Below are 20,113 nucleotides of genomic sequence, written 5' to 3'. Positions count from 1 at the left end.
CTGCATCTTTGACAGCCAGATGTTATGGAGAGGTGCCGTTGGGTCCTGCCCCACCTCTCCAGGCAGGCTACTAGTCCTAAACTGGGTTTTTAAATACTTCTCCATCCTGCCTCCCATTGGCAGGGGAAGCAAAACTACTGCCTCCTTATCATTGCAGCAAGCAGCAGGCTCTGCTCTGTCTCTGCCCCTTCACTGTAGAAAAGGTTGGGGGAGAGAGGAGGCACCAAGAAACAACCATATTTCCTTGGTCAAGGATAGGGTTGTTGGAAGCAGGAATGGGGACTGGAAAGAATCAGAATGTCAGGACCATGGGGATGAAGAGCTGGGGGATCTTAAAGATTGTGGGGTTCCTGAGAGGCTGAAGAGCTATGGGGTGCTCTTTCGGGGGGTGGGGTGGGCAGAAAGGCAGAGGAGAGACCTTAAAAGGAAATAGAATCTTAATTAGCTAGGGGTCTGACAACAAAGGACCTTGGAGGCTTGAAGCCAGAATCGCTGTCTCCAGATGACTCAGAACAAAGGGTAGGATGAAGTAGTGAATGCTGGGAACTGCTACTCATAGGAGTTTTGTATCCCCTGGAAGCTCCACATGAGAGCAGGACCCTAGTGTGCTAGGTGCTGTATGTTCCCACTGGGACAGTCTCTGCCCAAAAGTGGTTACAATCTAAACAGGCAGCACAAGGGGTGGGTGAGGCTAGCGAGGAGAAGCAATCCATCCAGCAGGCAGTGCCAGAGGCAGAGCCCAGCTCTCCTGGGAGCCCTCCAAGGGCTCTGTCTGGCAGTGCATGATGGCAGCTGACAGAGGGTGGGAGGGAGAGCTCCGTGGTTTGAGCATTGGCCTGGTAAACCCAGGGTTCTGAGTTCAATCCTTGAGGGGGCTTGGTCCTGCTTTGAGCAGGGGGTTGGACTAGATGACCTCCTGAGGTCCCTTCCAACCCTGATAGTCTATGAGCTGCACCCCCCCTGAGCTCAGACTGGGAGCTGCGCAGCGCTGCCTGGTGGCGCCACCTCTGGGGAACCTGGGACTTTTTACACTCGCTGTCCTGCGAAATTGTTCCCGGACTAGTCGTTTCCGGTGGCGTTCGATGTACCCATAATGCATCGCACAGGACACTACTGCAGATCTACCACACTTGTTTCACCCTCCTTTATTGTCCCGACTCCCCAAGCACAGTCTGTTCTCGCTATTGGGAACTCTAGTGCTAACTCTATTTACTTTAATGTGATTGGTTCTCCTCCCTATGTCACTGGGGGGCGCCGGCCTGCTGGACTTTGGTCCCGCCTCCTGTCTCAGTGAATTGTTGTTATTGGGTAACTCTGCGCCTGCTTCGCCAGGTTCATGTTCTGGTTGGTCAACTGGCTTGTTCGTCGGCGCAGTAACCAGGCAGCGGGTTAGATTGAGTCCGTTTCCACGTCAGTTAGAGCAGAGCGCAGCCAGCTGGCTCCTCTTGCTTGTCCCTCACTGGCCTTTGCTCTGTCTCTGCCCCGCGCAGCCCTCAGCCGGCCGGAATCCCTGCTCCGCGGTCGCCTCTGCCGCAGCGCCGCGCGCCGGCCAGATATGTAAAGCAGCCGCCGGCCCGCTAGCAACAGGCGCCGCCATTTTGGATGCGGGGGTCAGTAGTGACGGGTGGCGAGCCCCTATCGCGATGTTGACGCGGCGCGGAGATCACGCGGGTGGGGAGCCCCGACAGCGCGGGCGGGGGCAGGCTGTGGGGCTGTCCTGGTGAGCAGCCGTGCGCGGACGTGCCGGGGCTCGAGCTGGGAGCTGCTGGGGGCGAGGCGGCGGGTTGGGCCCTAGGGCGGTGGCGGCGGGGTGAGCTGCGAGGGCTCCGGTTTTGGGTGTATCCTGGGCAAGGTGCGGGGCGTCGGGCCCAGCCACGGGGGAATGTCCGTGTGTCCTGGGCAGGGTGCTGGCAGAGGGGTGCGTGGGGCAGCTCGGCCCAGCCATTGGGGGTGGGGGGTGGGAATTGTGTGTCCTGGGTAGGGTACTGGTGGAGGGGGGCTCGGCCCAGTCATGGGTGTGTGTGTGGTGATGTGTCCTGGCCAAGCTCCAGCTGATGTGGGAGAGAACATCTTGCCACAATTTCCTGCTGTGATATTTACCCCATCTTGAAGCCTGGGAGGGGGGAATCAGTCCTATCTTTCTCTTGTGTGAACCTCCTTGGCTACAAGGAGACAGAAACATGTGTCTCTGCCAAGTGGTTTTCCTCTTAATGTATCAAGAAGTAACTGTGGGGCAAGGGGCAGTCTTGCCTTGGATGAAACTCATTCAAAGGTAAATGCAGATTAATCAAACTCTGGCCAAAGTAATATAAACTAACCCTGTACACTGATTGGTTTTCTGCATATGAGATCCCCTGGAGGGGACAGACCTGGAGTCACTGGTCTGTTGCGTGATAATGTCTGCCCAGGTTGCAGCAGCAGTTCTAAGAAAGCTGATTGGAATTGTTCAGTGGGGAGAGAATAAAATACGATAATGTGGCTCACTCCTAGCTGGAGGACTGTCTAGTTCTAGTCACCTTCCCCTAATTTAGGAGGAGCAGAGGTAAAAAAGGCTGAGTGAAGAGCAGTATGGTCAATCAGCAGGATGGTGGGATATACGCTTGACCAGATTCCAAACTCTAGGATTATTTAGGGTGGAAAGAGTTGGAGAGGACTTTTGTGAAGTGAGCAGTTATTGATGATTCACTGAATATGGGTAATTTAAAAAAGTGAAAGTGAAGACTACTTTACGCAACATATAGACAATCTTTTTAATTGCTGGAGGAGGAAGGATCAAAGACAGTGGCCTTATTAGAGGGACAGTATCAACACAAGGCTTTTTGAACTGTAAAAGTAAAAGCTAAGACAGTTTAATCAGTCATAAGTAAGTAGAGAAAAAGCAGTCACCCCTACTGTTTATGCTGTTTAATTTTTATTTTTCACTCAGTTTTGATAGTTAAAAGAGGGTATTCCTTTTCACTTCTTGGTTCCCATGTGCTAGCTCAATGCTGTTGCATTTAGGCTAACAGCAGCGCTGCAGAGGAGTTATACCACAGCCTTGCCTCTCCCTTATACCAAGTATTATGTTACTACTACTTTTGAGAGCATCCTAAACTGTCTCATAGAGTATAAATGCTACAATGTCTGTTCTGTGTCACCAGACCATAGCACAGTACAGTGAAATAAGAACCAAACCTCTTGGGTTAATAAAAGTACTCTTCTGCGTTATTTTTTTAGATATTAGGAAAAGCTTTCTAACTAAAAGGGTGGTTTAATGCTGTAATAGGCCCCTAAGGAAGGTTATGGAATCCCTGTCAGTCCAAAAGGTTGGACTAACACCTGTCAGGGATGGTCTAGGTTTACTTGGACCTGCCTCAGTTCAGGGGGCTGGACTTGATGACTTCTTGAGGTCCCTTCCAGCCCTACATATCTGTGATTTTTTTTATTTTTTATTTTTTTGTCCAGTGTTACGAGAATTAGCCTTAAGAGGAGTTTCTTCAACTGTTTTGGCTCTTGCTGCTCCCAGTTATTGTACTGTTTGTAAAAAGCTCAAGTGAATTAGACTTCTATATGAAGATTGACAGGCAAGTGCAGGATATATCACTGTATTGACTTGGTTTTTAGGTAGCCTGGCTAGCTGTGAAGTAGGTAGGAGTTGTTGATGTGATTTGTGGACTGAGGGATGTTCCCTAATGTTATTCCTTAATAGCATTTTATCTGCAGTGGAACTTGACTGACTGTATCCTATTCAGAAATTTTCAAATTGCAGTAGAACCCTGATTTTATGAACATCAATCTTATGAATGACTGGTTATTTGAACCATTTTTCTGCCACCAAAGTCATTTGTCTGCTGCCAAATGTGACTTCAATCCTTCAACCAATGTTCAAACAGCTGTACAGGTTTGAAAAGGCTGAGAGATTTGGTGGCAAAGATAATATGCAGTTCTCTCAAACAAAGAAAGATCAGCCATACTGTTTAGGTTTATCATTTGTATCAGTGAAAAATTAATAAATTAACTTATGCACCATATTTCCTGTAAGTTTGAAATGTTTAATTTTATGAACTTTGAACTTTTAAATACCCAGTTAATTCACAAAGTAGGTGATCTACTGTCTTCTTATGAACATTGCAGATCTGGCTCAACAGCAGCCTGGTTTTGAACTAAATCACCTTTCCCAATTGTAGAAGGGGATTGGATCCATTTCTGTGATTGATTGCTATCCATTGAGGTGGTTTCATTGGCACTGAGTCTGCAGGTAATTGGTATTCAGAAAGGGTCAAAAAAGGTGATGGAAAGAGATGACTTGATAGAAATCTGTCTAACAGTTTAACCAGAGGATGGTGCTATTTCTTGGTTGTATTTCCCAAGGCACTAGCTCCCCAAAAGGACTCAAAATGGTTTCCCAAAATAATACCCCTGACTCTTGATGCCTGTACCCAAGAGATGTACGTATGTACTTGACTGTTGAGTAACCAAGGGCTCCATCTGGGTGTGAGATAGTATCATGTGCCTTTGATGGCACACATTTGAAGCATTTTTCAGTGTGTAATTGTGATGTAAGAGCACACACAGGTACTTCAATTGATGATCATTTGGCTGCCAGAGGGCATTGCTGAAGGCTGTCATCAGCAGAATGATTTGGCAGACAAGAACATATGAACTGAAACTTGTAAACATTTCAGACCAATACTAGCCACTAGTGGGGAAGAAGAACCCCCCCCCCCCCCCCGATGTCCTTGTACTCTATATAGGGCACTTTCATATGTCGAATTGGTGTCCATCTTGAAGACACTTGGCTATTGCAGTAAAGAGGACCATGTAAGGGACTTTCTTCTTCCTCCCTCCACACTGCCCAGCCTACTGACTATGGGGGATTCAGTTCTTCTTCCTCCCTTCCTCTCTTTTCAAATCCTGTTCCCATGTGAATAACTCCAATGTTTACTTTTGCTGCCACTCATGATGTTACTGCATATTAGCAGTGTTAATGGTATGACTTTTGTTATAGCTTCACTGCTGTCACTAAAGATCTGAATAAAGCTGCAGTGCTTCTGAGTAGAGCTAGATTTAGGAAGACAGACCCTTCACCAGAAAGGAATATGTATTTGGGAAGGATGAGCTTTTGCTTCAAGAAGCTCAACACCTTAAAAGTAGCTGAAATTTAACAGGTGTCTAGTTTTTATAGATTTTTAAAGCCAGAAGTGGCCAGTAGGTCATCTAGTCTGACCTCCTGCATTACATAGGCCATATAATTTCATCTAGTTCTGTAATGAGCCCAATAACTTGTTTGAAGCATGTCTTCCAGAAAGGCATCCTGTGTTGCATTGGAGAATCCGCCATTTTCCTTGGTAGTTTGTTCCAGTGGTTGTTAATCACCCTGCCTGTTCAAAGTTCTACAAACAAAATTCTGAAAAAAACTTCTTTATCAGGGTCATTAAAAAAAAAATCACAACATCTGACACTTTCTTAAGAGTCTGCATTTGATGAATTCTGTAATTGCTACACTATTGGCAAGTTAGGGATAATGCAGTAGGTTAAGTGACTTCGTGTGGTCACATGTTTTACAAATGTGCTAACATGACTAAAAATTCAGGTGATATAAACAGACTCTTATTTCAGATTCTCCTGTGCTAGTTCCACATCAATTTGCTTCCTCCCCTATATTGCTGTCTTTTCATTTTTTCCCTTTACACTCTTTCTAGGTGATCCACTCCACTCTCATGGTGTTACCATTAATACTCAGATTTACTTCTCTGTTTCCACCCCTCTGCTCAGTCTCTCAGCTCCTCCTGGATGTTCTGCTGACGTCTCAAACTCAATTTATTAAAAATTAAGCATCTCATTTTTGCGTCTAGTCCCTCTATACATCCTCATTCCTTGGCTCGCCTTCCAATTCTTACTCTTCTGAGTTTGCAGGCATGGTGTCCTGTCACTCTGGTCTCCTGATCAGTCCTGTTGCTTATTTGTTATAACCTTAAAATCAGTCTGTTATTACCACCCCCATTTCTTTATCTTTGTCCATGCCTGGGTCATATCTAGCATTGATTACTGTAACATTGTCTTCTTTTATCCGTGTCTCTTCACTTCTGTGTCCTCACAGTCCATCAAAAATGTTGCTGCTGCTCCAGCCATACCGTTCTTTCACCCCTCCCTGTGCAAATCCCTTCATTGGCTTTCTATCTCAGTTCATCATATTCAAGCTTCTTGCCCCTGCATTCAAGGCCCTGCATGACCTCAGGCTGTCTTGCACTACATCCCTGCTTTTATCTGCTCCCATTTTCCCTCCCTTTGGTCTGTCCAGTTCTGTAAACCTTACTGCTTCCTTGATGTTGTCCTGCACTTGACTTCATGCTTTTCATGCTTGTGTTCTTCCTCCTCCTAAGGTGCTTTACCACCGTCATGTGAACGCAACATCTAACACAAATGGCTTTAATCTTTAAAAGTTTAGCATCCCAAGGAGCTGCTACTCCAGGTAAATCAAATAGCAGTAGCCTATATAAAGGGCACAAATAAGAAGTCTAAGGCTGTTTCCTATACTATATAGGGCTTCAATATTTACATAGCACTGTAGATGTGCATGGCGTTATACAATGGGTAAACTTGTACATATAAATAACAGGAATCCTTGTGGTTACTGGGAAATAAATGAGACAGGTAGCTCAAGTGCAGTTGTTTATTACCACACTTATCCCCTGATGTATCTAGCTAGCTGCTTTGAATGCTTCTTATATGGAAAAGCGTGGTGTCTTTCTCATAGTAAAATAACCGTATTGGTCTGCACATGGAAAACTGGGAATATACCCAAATGGTTCTATTGGGAACTCTCTACAAATATTTCTCGCTTGTCAATTGCATCCCTACCGTGTCCCTTACAGACCTGGGGACCAGATCGATTTCCTGCCTGAGGCATGGGGTGATTCAGTGTGCTTTATTTTGAACAACTAGGCATTAACCTGGATTCTCTTTATTGTTAGGACTGTCAGGATGGTGGATAAGAATATTTACATTGTCCAAGGTGAAATCAATACAGTGGTGGGTGCCATAAAACGCAATGCTCGATGGAATACTCACACACATTTGGTAAGTTTTCTTGGGTTGGTGAGATCTGTCTGTGTTATGAAGAACCTAGAAACGATAAATTTTAATAAAATCAAACCTCCTGTCCCCTCAAACTAAAGCACCCTAGAGTAGTTTTCTAGGTAACACAGGAATAGTAATTTCCTATGGTTTGCTACTTTAGACAGCTTTGACCTTCTAACTGTATGTGCTTGTAAGCATGTATGTTTTACTGGAGAGCACCCGGAGATGAAGCTGGAAATTGATTGCCCCATGGGTTGGAAAAGTGACTGAGTTGGGGATATGTGATTATACCCTCACATTCACTTAACATAACATTTTATTCAGACCTTTGTAGGAATCTCTTCTGGTGTCATAGGGAGTGTTTGAAAATACTGCCTGTTTCATTTTAGCATCATTTTTACATGCCTTTTGTGTGGTGCCGTGGCTGACAGTTTAAAACCATAAGAGCCATGAAATGTAAATTTGGGGCATAGAATAAGTTAATAAAAATGGGGCATTTTTCACCCTTTATGTGGTATGTTGTCACTTTCTTTTTGTCTGTCTTGTGACTATGCCATTGGCTGAAATAGTATTTCAAAACCTGATCTGTTAAAAGATCACTAATGCGAGAGTTTTGGTTCACATGATGTCCTCAGCCAGCATTTCAGTTTAGCAGTGCAATGTGTGTATGTTGTACTATATCTGTGATGCAATGTAAAATGGCACATGCAACACAGATGGTTCTAATCTAGCATAAATGGCTTCAATCTGTCAAACGGCAGGCCTTTTTGCCTTCTTAGAAGCATTTCTTCATTAGTGCTTGGTGCCTTCCAGTAGGAGTTGTAGCTGTATGTGCATGCAGCTTGGAGGAACCTGTGCATGTGATCATAAAAACAGACCTACTAAATTATGGCTATAGGAAATAGCTACTCTGGTAACTTTCTTACAGTGGCTCTTTTTTCAAGTTACCATTGCAGTGCCAAGTATCATTGGTGTGTTCCCATTATAAATCTCTCTGAGGACTAAATTGGTTCATAAGGATTTGCTATGGGTATTAACGTGGCATATATCTACCCTGAACTTTATTGAGTAGTGGAAAGCAAATAAAAATTCTTTCTTTCGACATAAAGCGAAAACAGAGTGCTGAGTCTTGAGAGGGCATTCTGCTCTTGACCCCCCCCCCCCCCCCCCCGCTACTCAGCCATGGAAAATTGAATACTTTCCCCTGATCTTGATGGAATAGGGAGGGACTGAAACTAATGAACCCAACCTACCTACCTTCCCATCTTTGGAAAATCTCTCAATATGGTTTGTTCTGAAGGAAAATTAAAAGGAGATGATATCTTTGTGGACCCTGCATATCTTTTTTTACTGTGTGATTTAGGTATCTATCTGTCTCATTAAGTACTTCCTTTGTTTGTGTAACCTGTAGGATGAAGAACGGGATCCCCTGCTGCACAGCTTTAGTCTATTGAAAGAAGTACTAACTAACATAACCGGTAAGTGCATATGTGCACTGTGTAGGTATGCATATCCAATAGAATGTGTAAATATGGTATGTCTGTACCTGGGCACAAATACAGCATCTTGTGTCTGGCACTTCTTACACAAGGATCAAATATTTAGTAATGGAAAAGCACTAACACGTTCACCCTTTATAGAAAATAGTAAATCAGTCCATAAATAGGGGAAATGCCTTTTTACTGGGAGTGTGTACACATGCTTATGACTAATCACATGCCATTTATGTGCTTATACCAGTTACTCAAACATCTTGCCTGTGTTGTTAGACTTTCATCCACCTAAGAAATGTTGGTGTCTAGCATACCTGCTTGTTCTGAGGTATGGTATTGCTTTTATAACTTTTTCTGTAGCATTGGCTAATGAATCTCCAACCCCTTGAAGTTATCTCATGTCCACATGCTCTGAGCTTTAGACCAGAAGTTTACCCTATGACCATTTGTTTTTTTATATATTGTGTTGTGTTTATGCAGTACATGTGAGGGACGCTTCACATATATTTCTGTTCAATCTGTAGCCGTTGTACCCATGCCTCTCTGTTTTCCCTCATCTGTCTCTATAATCCAGTATGTTTGTAGTAGTATATGAGATCAGTGCATAAACATATGTAGTCTTTCTGTCCAAGCTGTGATAAGTGTTTTGTTCCTGTACATAGTTATGAGTGACAGGAAAATTCTGCTTGGAAAAAGGAGCCTCCCCATTATTTGATTTATTCCTCCTCCTATCTCTTAGGACTGCAGGTTTGGTCACCTGCTGCCTGTAATTAATGGCAAACAGACTGCAATTTCAACATAATCTCCTGGGTTCAGGGATGAAACCCTGGTTAGCCTTGCACTGAATGGAGGCCAACAGCTGTGATAGACGTTCCTGCAATGACTGCTAGAATTTCACTATTGCTCTTCCTTCTTTCTGGAAGTGAACCTATGTGGATTAATTTCCCTGAGCTTTGAGAGGACAGGTCACTCTTATATGGTACATATAAACAAGTCTGATAGGACCTGATTCTGCGCCAGAATTGGTCATTGGTACACATTTAATGGGCCAATAGCGAGTGAGCCCTGCTAAATTTTTTTTTTTTTTTTCCCTGGAGCAGAATGTCTTCTCTCACTAACATAGTCAGGGCAGTTGCATTACTCTAAGCTAGTCATCTGTTGGCATGAGCCTTTTCCTCTCAGACTCACAAGTCAGGTGTGTATTCTGTTAAATCTCACCCAATCCCATTGTCTCATGACTGAACATAACAGAAACAAACTTTGCAATGACTGCTTCACTACTGAACTCTGTCTAGAGTCACAAGCATGTTAAGCTTATTTTGAATTGGTCTCTGCACATTCCCACTGGTGGACTTTACTCACTACTCTTTTGGCACTGAGTTTAGGAACCCGCTAAGAAAGCAGTGTTTGTTGAAACTCCAGGAGCATCACCTCCCGGCACCGAAGAGAAGTTACTAGGAGTGAGTCAGTGGAGAGCTATAATTCCTTCCTTTTTCATGACTAGCTGAAGGCATAGGGGCTTCTGCTCTGTGCCTGGAGAACTTGCTTGTCTTTAGCTTGTAGTGCAGAAATTTTAGGTAGGTAGTTTCTACCTGGTTAAATTTCTCGACTATGTTTTGGTTCTGAGGCATCATGTCAGAACCCAAAGTCCCTGAGCAAGTCAGTTTAAATGCTTTGAAGCCTTCTGTCATCGTCTAATTTGGATGAACATATCCATTGCCTTAAGGGCCATGGGAAGAACTACTCCCTGGAATCCCTTTATGCCTAACACCTGAAACGATAGGGACGTTCTGCTCCATTCCTTAGTTAAAAGAAGTGAGTTCATATGTTACCACTGCAATGGCTCTCACTTGAATGAGGCTGTGATTCTTTCTGAGGTGGGCCTCCTGAAGTCCTTTCCTGGCAGTAATTAGGGTAACAGACGTTATCAGAAATGGTGTGTCAAGCAATAACGAAATTGAACTGGAAAGTCCTGATATTTTCATACAGTCACAATGAATAGCTGGCAGGGCTTGGTGAGCATTTGGGCACTGTCCACAATAACTTCTCTCAAATGAATTCAACCCAAACCTCTAATTGCTCATTGCAAAGAGAAAGAGTTCCATGTACTGAGTAACCCAGAAGCTTCCTATGAGCTCGTGAGGGATTATGCAAAAATGGCCTGTGTTCATTCTGCCATGGTGGTGTCAAAAGAGTGCCTGCTTGTGTAAGGCATTAGAGTGCGATCTCACTTTGATCACAAGGTGCTCTCCTAAACAGGCAGTTTCAGCACCAGTAACTGCTCTGACTTTAATGCCTGAGAATAGGAAACAATGCTTTGCCCAGTTTGTCTGAGCCTTAGGCATGTGATGGAATCCAAGCAGTGCTTTGTAGTATTGGTGGAGTCTGCTGAAGGATGTGCACTACTGTGCTAAGCCCAGCACCTTCTCTGGGCAGTGAGGCCAGAGCTTAGTTATTGTCCAGACTTTCTTTTCATGTCTCTTTCATTAACTCATGGAAGCACATGGCTTTTATATTTAAATTTATTCAAGCTGTAATCTTTGACATTTGAGTTAGCTTTTAGTACAGTTTTGCATTTATAGTAATATATATTATGTATTTTCTCAGTCCCTCAAGAATCCATTTTAATCTGTTCCGGATGCAAATTTCAGGCTGTCTTGTCCCATCTCCCTTCTTGCCCTCCCCTTTTCCTCCCCCCACGGAGCCTGTTTGATCAGGTGTGGCAGGAATATCCACTGTCAAGCTGCGCCCTTTATATTAGTCAATATTATCCTTCCCTCCCTCCCACTCCCTTCGTTCTCCTCTGGGCTTTACCAGTTGATTTATAATTTTGGAATTCTCATCGGAATCTGTAATACAGTTTGTTCATTATTTAACCAAAACCTGTTTAATGAGCAGAGAGAGGCAATGTAAATGTTAGGCAAGTTGCAGTGGAGTACCTTTTGTTCTCCTCTGAGCTGGTGGGTATTTAACTCTGACCTGACTGTAATGCTTAAATACCCTGGCCTGGGGTATAGAGGTCCACCCATTGCCTCCAGCAGCTCAAGATTTTCACTTGAAACGTTTGCTCTTCAGGAGTCAGTAAACTGCATAATACAGTCATAATCTGAGTTACCAACAATAATGAAAAGCCCCCACTAACTTGTGAGAGCCCATCTGTTCACAAGATCAGCAAAGTTTCAGGTGGAACCATGTTAAAGCAGACTCCTAAAGGTAGTGTCTGTAGAAGAGACTCTTGTTCATTGGGAAATATTAGTGATGTAGAGCATGGGATTTGTTAAATTTCTAAAGTTCGTGTAACTTCCATAGCAAAGGCCTCTTGTACTCCTTGGACCTTAACTTTGTGACATGAGCCCTGGATTCTGCAGTAATTTGCTGCTGAAACTTAAATTGAAGCTGCTACAGAATTTAAATTTTTAAAGATGTTTTTAATAATTTTAAAATGAATAATACAGTTAGTACAATAGACCCAGTCTGCTCTCTTGGATGGTGTCCCTAACCTCTGTTTGCCAGAAGCTGGGAATGAGTGACAGGGAATGGATCTCTTCATGATTACTTGTTCTGTTCATTCCCTCTGGGGCACCTGGCACTGGCCACTGTCGGAAGACAGGATAACTGGGCTAGATGGATCTTTGGTCTGACCCAGTATGGCCGTTCTTATGTTCTTCTGTTTAGCTTGCTTAATGTTCTCACCTTTTCACTCATGGTTTTTGGTGTTCAGTGTTCTGCAGATTTTTGTATTGATGCACAGTTGCAACAAAAATATTAGGTACACTGGAGGTCTTGGCAATGGGTAGGGGGCATTTGGGGCTTATGGCACATGGGGAAGTGTGGGAGACAGTCTGGGATAAGCTAATTAGCGGAACGTTTCTACTAAAATAATCAAATACTTTTGCTCATGTAAACCCAAGTCTGGCTGGGAGTCTTGTTTTGCTAGGCACCACAAACATGAATTGCTTCATGACCGTCTCATAAACAAACTAGAGCAGAGCCTAGATGAACCTACTATAAGGTGAGTGCACAACTGATTGAAAAACCGTACTCAGAGAGTAGTTACCAGTGGTTCACAATCGAGCTAGAAGGGTATGTTGAGTGGGGTTCCATAGGGATCTGTCCTCATTCCAGTTCTATTCAATATCTTCAAAAATGATTTGGATAATGGCATAGAAAGTACACTTACAAAGTTTGTGGAGGATACCAAGCTGGGAGGAATTGCAAGGGCTTTGGAGGACAGGATTAGAATTAAAAATGTTCTTGACAAACTGGAGAAACGGTCTGAAAGAAAAAGGATGAAATTAAAGTCAGGACAAATGCAAAGTGCTACACTTAGGAAGGAATAATCAGTTGCACAAATACAAAATGGGAAATGACTGCCTAGAAAGGAGTACTACAGAAAAGGATCTCTGTTATAGCGGATTACAAACTAAATATCAGTCAACAATATAACTGTTAGATCCCAGAATGATTGCTTTTTTTTGTATTAGCAGGTGTGTTGTAAGCAAGACACAAGAAGTAATTCTTCCACTCTACACAGCACTGATAAGACCTCACCTGGAGTATTGTGTCCAGTTCTGGGTACCACATTTTGGAAAGATGTGGACAAATTTTAGAAAGTCCAGAGAAGAGCAACAAAAATGATGAAATGTCTAGAAAACATGACCTATGAGGAAAGATTGGCGGGGGGGATTGGGTTTGTTTAGTCTGGAGAAGAGAAGACTGAGGAGTAGGGTAGCCAACTTTCTGATTGCAGAAAACTGAACACCCTTGCCCCACCCCTTTCCCGAGGCCCCATCCCCTGCTTACCCCATTTCTCCTGTCCCTCTGTCGCTTGCTCTCCCCCACCCTCACTCACTTGCTCATTTTCACCAGGCTGGGGCGGGGGTTGGGATGTGGGAGGGAGTGAGGGATCCGGCTGGGGATGCAGGCCTGGGGATGAGGAGTTTGTGGTGTAGGAGGGGGCTCAGGGATGTGGCAGTGGTTTGAGGTGCTGGGGGTGGGGGTGAGGGCTCTGGTGTGAAGTCAGGGATGAAGGGTTTTGGGTGCAGGTGGGGTCTCTGGGCTGGGGCCGAAGGGTTTGGAGTGTGGGAGGGGGTGTGGGGTTCGGCCTCTGGGAGGGAGTTTGGGTGCCAGAAGGGGACTCAGGGCTGGGGATTGGGGTGCAGGAGGAGGTGTGAGCTCCCGGCAGCACTTACATCAGGCGGCTCCCACAAGTGGCAGGTATGGCTCTGTGGCCTCTAGGCGCAGGAGTGGCCAGGGGGCTTTGTGTATACTGCCCTCGTCCGCAGGCATTACCCCCACAGCTCCCATTGGCCGGGAACCGCGGCCAATGGGATCTGCGGAGCCCACACTTGGGGCAGGGCAGTGTGTGGAGCCTTCCAGGCCACTCCTGTGCCTTGGGGTTTCAGGGACATGCCAGCTGCTTTTGAGAGCTGTGTGGAGCCAGGACAGGCAGGGAGCCTGCTTTAGCCCCAATGCGCCGCCAACTGGACTTTTAATGGCCTGGTGAGCGGTGCTGACTGGAGCTGACAAGGTCCCTTTTCAACTGGGCATTCCAATCAAAAATTGGATGCCTGGCAACCCTACTGAGGGGGGACATAACAGTTGTCAAGTACATAAAAGGTTGTTATAAAGAGGGTGTTAAATTGTTCTCCTTATCCACTGAGGACAGGACAAGAAGCAAAGGGCTTAAATTGCAGTAAGGGAGATTTAGGTTAGACGTTAGGGAAAAATTTCCTAACTGTAAGAGTATTTAAGCACTGGAACAAATTACCTAGGGAGGTTGTGGGATTCTCGGTTGTAGAAGGTTTTTAAGACCAGGCTAGACATATACCTATTAGGAATTATCTAGATAATACTTAGTCCTGCCTCAGTGCAGGAGACTGGCCTATATGACCTATTGAGGTTCCCATCCAGTCCTACATTTCTATAATTCACTGTCCTGAACCACCTACACATAAACAGTGACATCTAGGCTTAGTCCACAGTAGTGAAACAGATTGGAGCCATAGGATAGACAGGGCTTTTGAGACTGGGGCCTGTTTTTACCACAACTTAAACTTAGACCTGCTTTTTAGTAAGTTGAACTTAAATACTGGTAGCAATATGTCCAAGTGCTAGAGCCTTGGCTACAGTGGAGCTTCCACCAGTTATAATGTGGGTTCAGCTGAACTGGTGGAAGCTTTTATTTGAAATCAAAGACAACTTCAGTCTACACGGGGGAAACTTCCAAGGTAAGACCCCCGTTGAGTTGAATGGAGCAGTTAACACAGTTAAGAATGATGATTTCAGGCTGTCAATTAACTCAAGACATTACTGCTATAGTTTGCTGTAGTTTGTGCATAAAAATGTTTATCCTTGCAACTTTTGTGGCTATTGAAGTCATGGGACTCTGCTGATAGTTGTGAAGCTTGAGCAGAGCTGTAGCTACTGCAGTGTGTCTCCTCCTTTTGGAATGAGTTATGAATGGTACTCTATTCTAAAGGTGCTGGCTTTTAGCAACCTGTGATTATCAGAAACAACCCATAAGGAAAACTGAAATTGATAGCACTACTTGTTGCCCACTAGCGCTTTCCTCATTGAAGTCCCATAATCAGAGCAAGCTAGGATTTTAATGAATGAGTTGCTGCTTAATGCTGTGTACAGTGCCTTGTAGGCAGTCAATTCCTGTCCTGAACTCTCCTGCACAGAAGAATCTTGTGCATGTCAGTGGTGTAGTGGGAGAAGCAGGTGTCTGTGGAAATTGTGTGCATCAACTCTATTTAAATAAGGCTTACACTGGATAAGAAGGTGCCTGTTGGAGTAGGGGGCCATGAGTACCGTGATTGGGAGGTTTGAGTCCCTTTGTCCTCTAGGCCCAGGAGTTCTGAGGTAGAGCACTTCAGTAGAAGCTGCAAAGTGAGCCATTAGAAGCACTCTGACTTCATGCACATGCATGACCTTTTTAATGAATGTGTGTATATCGGGGTCAGAGGAATCTCTCCATGGCTTATTTCAGATGACAAGCTGTTGAAAAATCTCCATCCTGAGGGGTTAGCTGGGTGCAGTTAAGAGCTGGTTAAAGGTCAAACAGTTGTAACCATAAGAGAACCTTTGCCCAGCCTGCTAATTTAATACACTTCTTGTGGTAGCCATCAGTTTTCTGGTACTGAAATTGGATTCACATTTCACTTTCTCATGTCTCAACTTTTCATAGAATCATAGAAATGTAGGGCTGGACAAGACCTCAAGAAGTCGTCACAGCATAGGAGGCTGGATTTGATAGGACCAAGTGAATCTAGACCAGTGGTTCTCAATCAGGAGTCTGGAGGCCTCCTGCGGGGCTACGAGCGGGTTTCAGGGGGCTCACCAAGCAGGGTTAGACTCACTGGGGCCCAGGGCAGAAAGCTGAACCCCCGCCTTGGGGCTGAAGTCCGGGGCCCTGAGCCCCGCCACCTGGGGCTGAAGCCAAACTTAGCTTCGTGGGGGCCCTAGTGGCATGGGGCCCCAGGCAATAGCCCTGCTTGCTACCCCCTAATGCTGGCCCAGTTGTTGTGGCACAGGTGGACTGTGGAGTTTTCATAGGATGTTGTGGGGGCCTCAGAAAGAAAAAGGTTGAGAACTCCTCACCTAGACCATCCTTGACAGGTATGTGTCTAACTTGTTTTTGAGAGCTTCCGATGATGGGGACCCCATGACCTCCCTTGGAAGCCTGTTCCAGACTTAACTACCTTTATAGTTAGAAAATTTTTCCTAATATCTAATCTGAATATCCCTTGTGGCAGATTAAGTCCATTACTTCTTGTTCTACCTTCAGTGGAAGTTCAAATGTGTGCTTGAGGGGGGCAAAGGGTCAAAGACCCACATGCAGTAACAGTGCAGAAATTCTGTCTTGGTTTGGAATTAATTTCAAAAACATTTTCTGAAACCTTAATGTTGATTCAACATTTAAGATCCAGTAATTTACGACCGCAAAATGAGTATATGGATTTGTGACATAGGTTATTTTGATTCTCAGTGCAGTTTGAGTGTTGCTAAACAGAGAATGGCCATTTAGCTAGGCACAGTTGGAAGTGGTTGACATTGGCAAGAAAAATCCCTTTAGAAGTTTGAAAGTTAGGTGACATGAAAACATGAATTGCCTCTGATGGTATCTTGCCATCTCTTGGAGGTTTGGTTTCAGTCTGCAGTTACAAGTGATAATTCATTCTGTTTACTATTTAAGTTCTGAGATTCCTCTGGAGGTTAATGGACGTCCTTTCTTGATGACAGGTCTCAACTAAACTGTAGTAGATGTTTGTATAAATACAAGAAATTGTCCAACATTAGTGCTGCAGCTGAGTTAAGGAGAGGTGTGAAACTTGTACTCTTCAAAGTAACTGTCTACACCAACAATGGTATACACCAGTCAATGTAACTGGGAATAGTGGGATGAATCTGAGCAAGTGAGGACTTCCTAATGGTGAGATATATTTAGACTGTAGAGTGTTTTCCCAAGAGTAGGGATAGAAGAAAGCACTTTATTTTAGTCATTTTAATATTAAACTGGAAGTACTTGAGAATAGACATGGAACTGGTCCTTTGCATTTGGAGACCTATTAAGTCATCTAACCCATCCCTTAAAGTTATGAATCTTTGGCTCACGTGGTGAGGATAGAGATGTTCCATGAACCTTCTTAAATGCAAAAGCCAGAAAAGAAATGCAAATAATTATGGCTAGGGGGTTAGCCTTAATTGGACTGTGGTTGTCCCTTTCCTCTCTTCTTGCCTCATTCCTCCTTCTTCTATCTCTTCCCTTTCCTTCCATTAAAATCCCTCCTCATTTTCGTTCCATTCTGGCCTCATTACCACTAACTTCTGAACAGCCACAATGTAACATACAGGAACCAAATCAGGGACTTTAGGAAAGATGAATCAGGAATGCCCAAACCACAGAGTAAAGTGGCATAGACATTTCAGTAAATAGGAGTTAAAAATTCTTCATATACCTACAATATCTTTCCCTGCTGGATTGTCTAAGGTGAATCTACCCCTCATACATTACACAGAAGCCCAAACTGGAGATGCTTCATACTGGTGGCCTCCTCACACCCACTGTCCTCTCTTTCCCCAATATTGGACATTGAGTGAGTACATGGAACATTACTCATTTTGCATCTACGCTTCATAAATTATTCCATATGTATGTAGTAAGGAGAATAAAGGGTAGGCAAGGCAGCTGGTATTTTGTCTTTGTTCTTGTTGAAGAGCTGTAGGCCTGTGGATACTCTTCTCTGACCTGTTCAAACTAAAGCTTGGGCCAGCTGGTCTCTGTTCCTCAAAACAAGAAATAAGGGGGCGAGTCAACTGTTTCTGAATGGATGTGAAATTGAAATACGGGAGAGAAAGGGGAATGCTGATTCTCTCCTAACAGTTCCTTACAGAACCTGCAATATTGTTGGTGAGATGAAACAGAAGAGCAGCATTTCTAGGGTGAATTGCAGTTTGTGTATACAATGGGTGGATGTTAATCCTTGTGCTAGTTGCCATTTACATAAATGTAAATGTTTTGTGTGGTCCATTGTTACAAATTAGGCTTGAGTGTGATTTGATCACCACTGCTGATTGGGAATGTGGAGGAATTTCAGTGCTCAGATACTGCCACCTAAATTGTGTAGTCCCCAAAGGAGAATACCCTCTTATAGGAGGAGCTGGTACCATGCCTATGGTTATGGTTGCCCAACACTTTTCCATTATAAAAACATTTTTCAGTTGCTTATAACTTAGCCTGAGTGGTTGAAGTTTGGCAGAAATTTTCCATGGTGGGTGCCTGACTGGGGCTGAATTTTGTTTGCAAGTTTGAGCTAAAATAGCTCAGCTCTTGCTGAGAATGAGGTTCAGGAATAGCACATTGTTTCGCCCTTGTTAAATTCTTACAGCAGTGTCACTGAGAGAAGCTCTTATGCCTCTATGCTTTGGAGAAGGGACGGGATATTTTGCAAGGGGGTTACTCTGCGTTGACGGGGATGTGCCTTTTGCAATTGCTATAAAAATCTGATGAAATTTGGTTGAGTTATGAGCTTCTGAAAATAGCATCTGCATGTGCTCAGAGGAGAATTTAGCTGCAGAACTAACCATTCTCGAAAGCAGGGGTCGGCAACCTATGGCACACATGCCAATTTTTAATGGCGTGCTGCTGCCTGCTGGGTCCCAGCCGCCGGCCCCGCTCAGCCCGCTGCCGAACCCAGGCCAGGACCCCAGCAGGCTGCAGCATACCATTAAAAATCCTGCCCGCTCCGGCCTGCTCTTCTCCGCTCCCTCCCCTCCGGGGCAGGGTGAAGGAGCTTGGTTCTGCTGGCTGCTGCTGCAGGGCAGGCAAGGTTCCCCCTCCCCCGCCTCCTCTCCCAGCATGCTGCGTTCCTGCCCCCCTCCTCCCCTCCCTCCCTGCCACAGTGCCACAGCGCGCTTGCTGCTCTGGGGAGGAGGTGGAGAAGAGGTGGGGAGAGGGCCTTGGGGAAGGCGGGTGGAATTGGGGCATATACCCTCCAGCCCTCTGCCGTGAGCCGCTCTGGGCAGGGGGCTGGGAGCACCCCCACGACCCCAGGCCACACCCCTGCCCTGACCCATGCACCCCACACACAGTCCCAGCCCTCTGCCCTGACCCCTGCACCCAGCCCTGACTCCAGTACCCTCCACACATACCCAGCCCACCCATGCCCTGACCCCTGCACCCCCCACACTCCATGTCCTGACTCTTGCACCCCCCACATTCCCCCCCCACATTCCCACCCCCACCCTGAGCACCAAACAGGAGCTCCTGCACCCCCCCCCCACATTCCCACCTGCACCCCTCGCATCAAATGGTAGCTGCCCAGGTAAGCACTCCATACCCAAACTTCTTGCCCCAACCTTGAGCCCCCTCCCTTATTCTAGCTCCTGGCCAGACCCTGCACCTCAACCCCCAGCCTACTCCTTCACCCCCAGCCCTGTGCTCAGTGCACTCCCACGCTCCGCTCAGTGCAGAGAGAGAGGAAGGGAATGGGCTAGAACCAGGGAGAAGGTAGGTCCCCACTCTGTGTGGGCAGGGCCTGGATCCCAGACCGGCAGCGGGTTGAGTGGGCTGAGCGGGGCTGGCAGCCGGAACCCTGGCTGGCAGGAGCCGGTGGACTGAACCCCAGACCGGCAGCAGGTTGAGTGGCAGCGGGTTGAGCTGCTCAGCCCACTGCCAGTCTGGGGTCCCAGCCGCCAGCCCCGCTCAGCACGCTGCCAGTCTGGGGTTCTGGCTGTCGGCCCCTTGCCAGCCAGGGTCTGGGCCACAGGCCCCGCTCAGCCTGCTGCCAGCCTAGGTGAACAGAACCCCAGGCTGGCAGTGGGCTGAGTGGGCCAGTGGCGTAAGATCAGCATTTTAATTTAATTGAATTTTAAATGAAGCTTCTTAAACATTTTGAAAACCTTGTTTACTTTACATACGACAGTAGTTTAGTTATATAATACATAAACTTATAGAGAGAGACCTTCTAAAAAATGTTAAAATGTATTACTGGCATGCGAAACCTTAAATTAAAGTGAATAAATGAAGACTCGGCACACCACTTCTGAAAGGTTGC

General features: G+C 45.4%; 1 protein-coding gene across 12 annotated transcripts in view; it reads left to right on the top strand.

The window, feature by feature from the left end:
• The first annotated feature begins 1,366 nt into the window (after positions 1–1,366).
• The window catches only part of GBF1 (golgi brefeldin A resistant guanine nucleotide exchange factor 1), a 179,846-nt gene continuing 161,099 nt past the window's right edge, over positions 1,367–20,113 (top strand). For 11 of the 12 annotated variants that reach the window (XM_073352959.1, XM_073352955.1, XM_073352954.1 and 8 more), the window contains exons 1-3: positions 1,625–1,720; positions 6,954–7,059; positions 8,471–8,537. In XM_073352959.1, the coding sequence (XP_073209060.1) occupies positions 1,644–1,720; positions 6,954–7,059; positions 8,471–8,537 (250 nt within the window). In that variant the 5' untranslated portion in view covers positions 1,625–1,643. The other variant, XM_073352952.1, reaches the window with a different exon arrangement.

This window comes from Lepidochelys kempii, chromosome 7 (assembly GCF_965140265.1).
Source record: "Lepidochelys kempii isolate rLepKem1 chromosome 7, rLepKem1.hap2, whole genome shotgun sequence".
Taxonomy (NCBI): Eukaryota; Metazoa; Chordata; order Testudines; family Cheloniidae; genus Lepidochelys; species Lepidochelys kempii.
The sequence above is the reverse complement of the archived record's forward strand: the minus strand, read 5'-3'. Positions and strand labels throughout refer to the sequence as shown.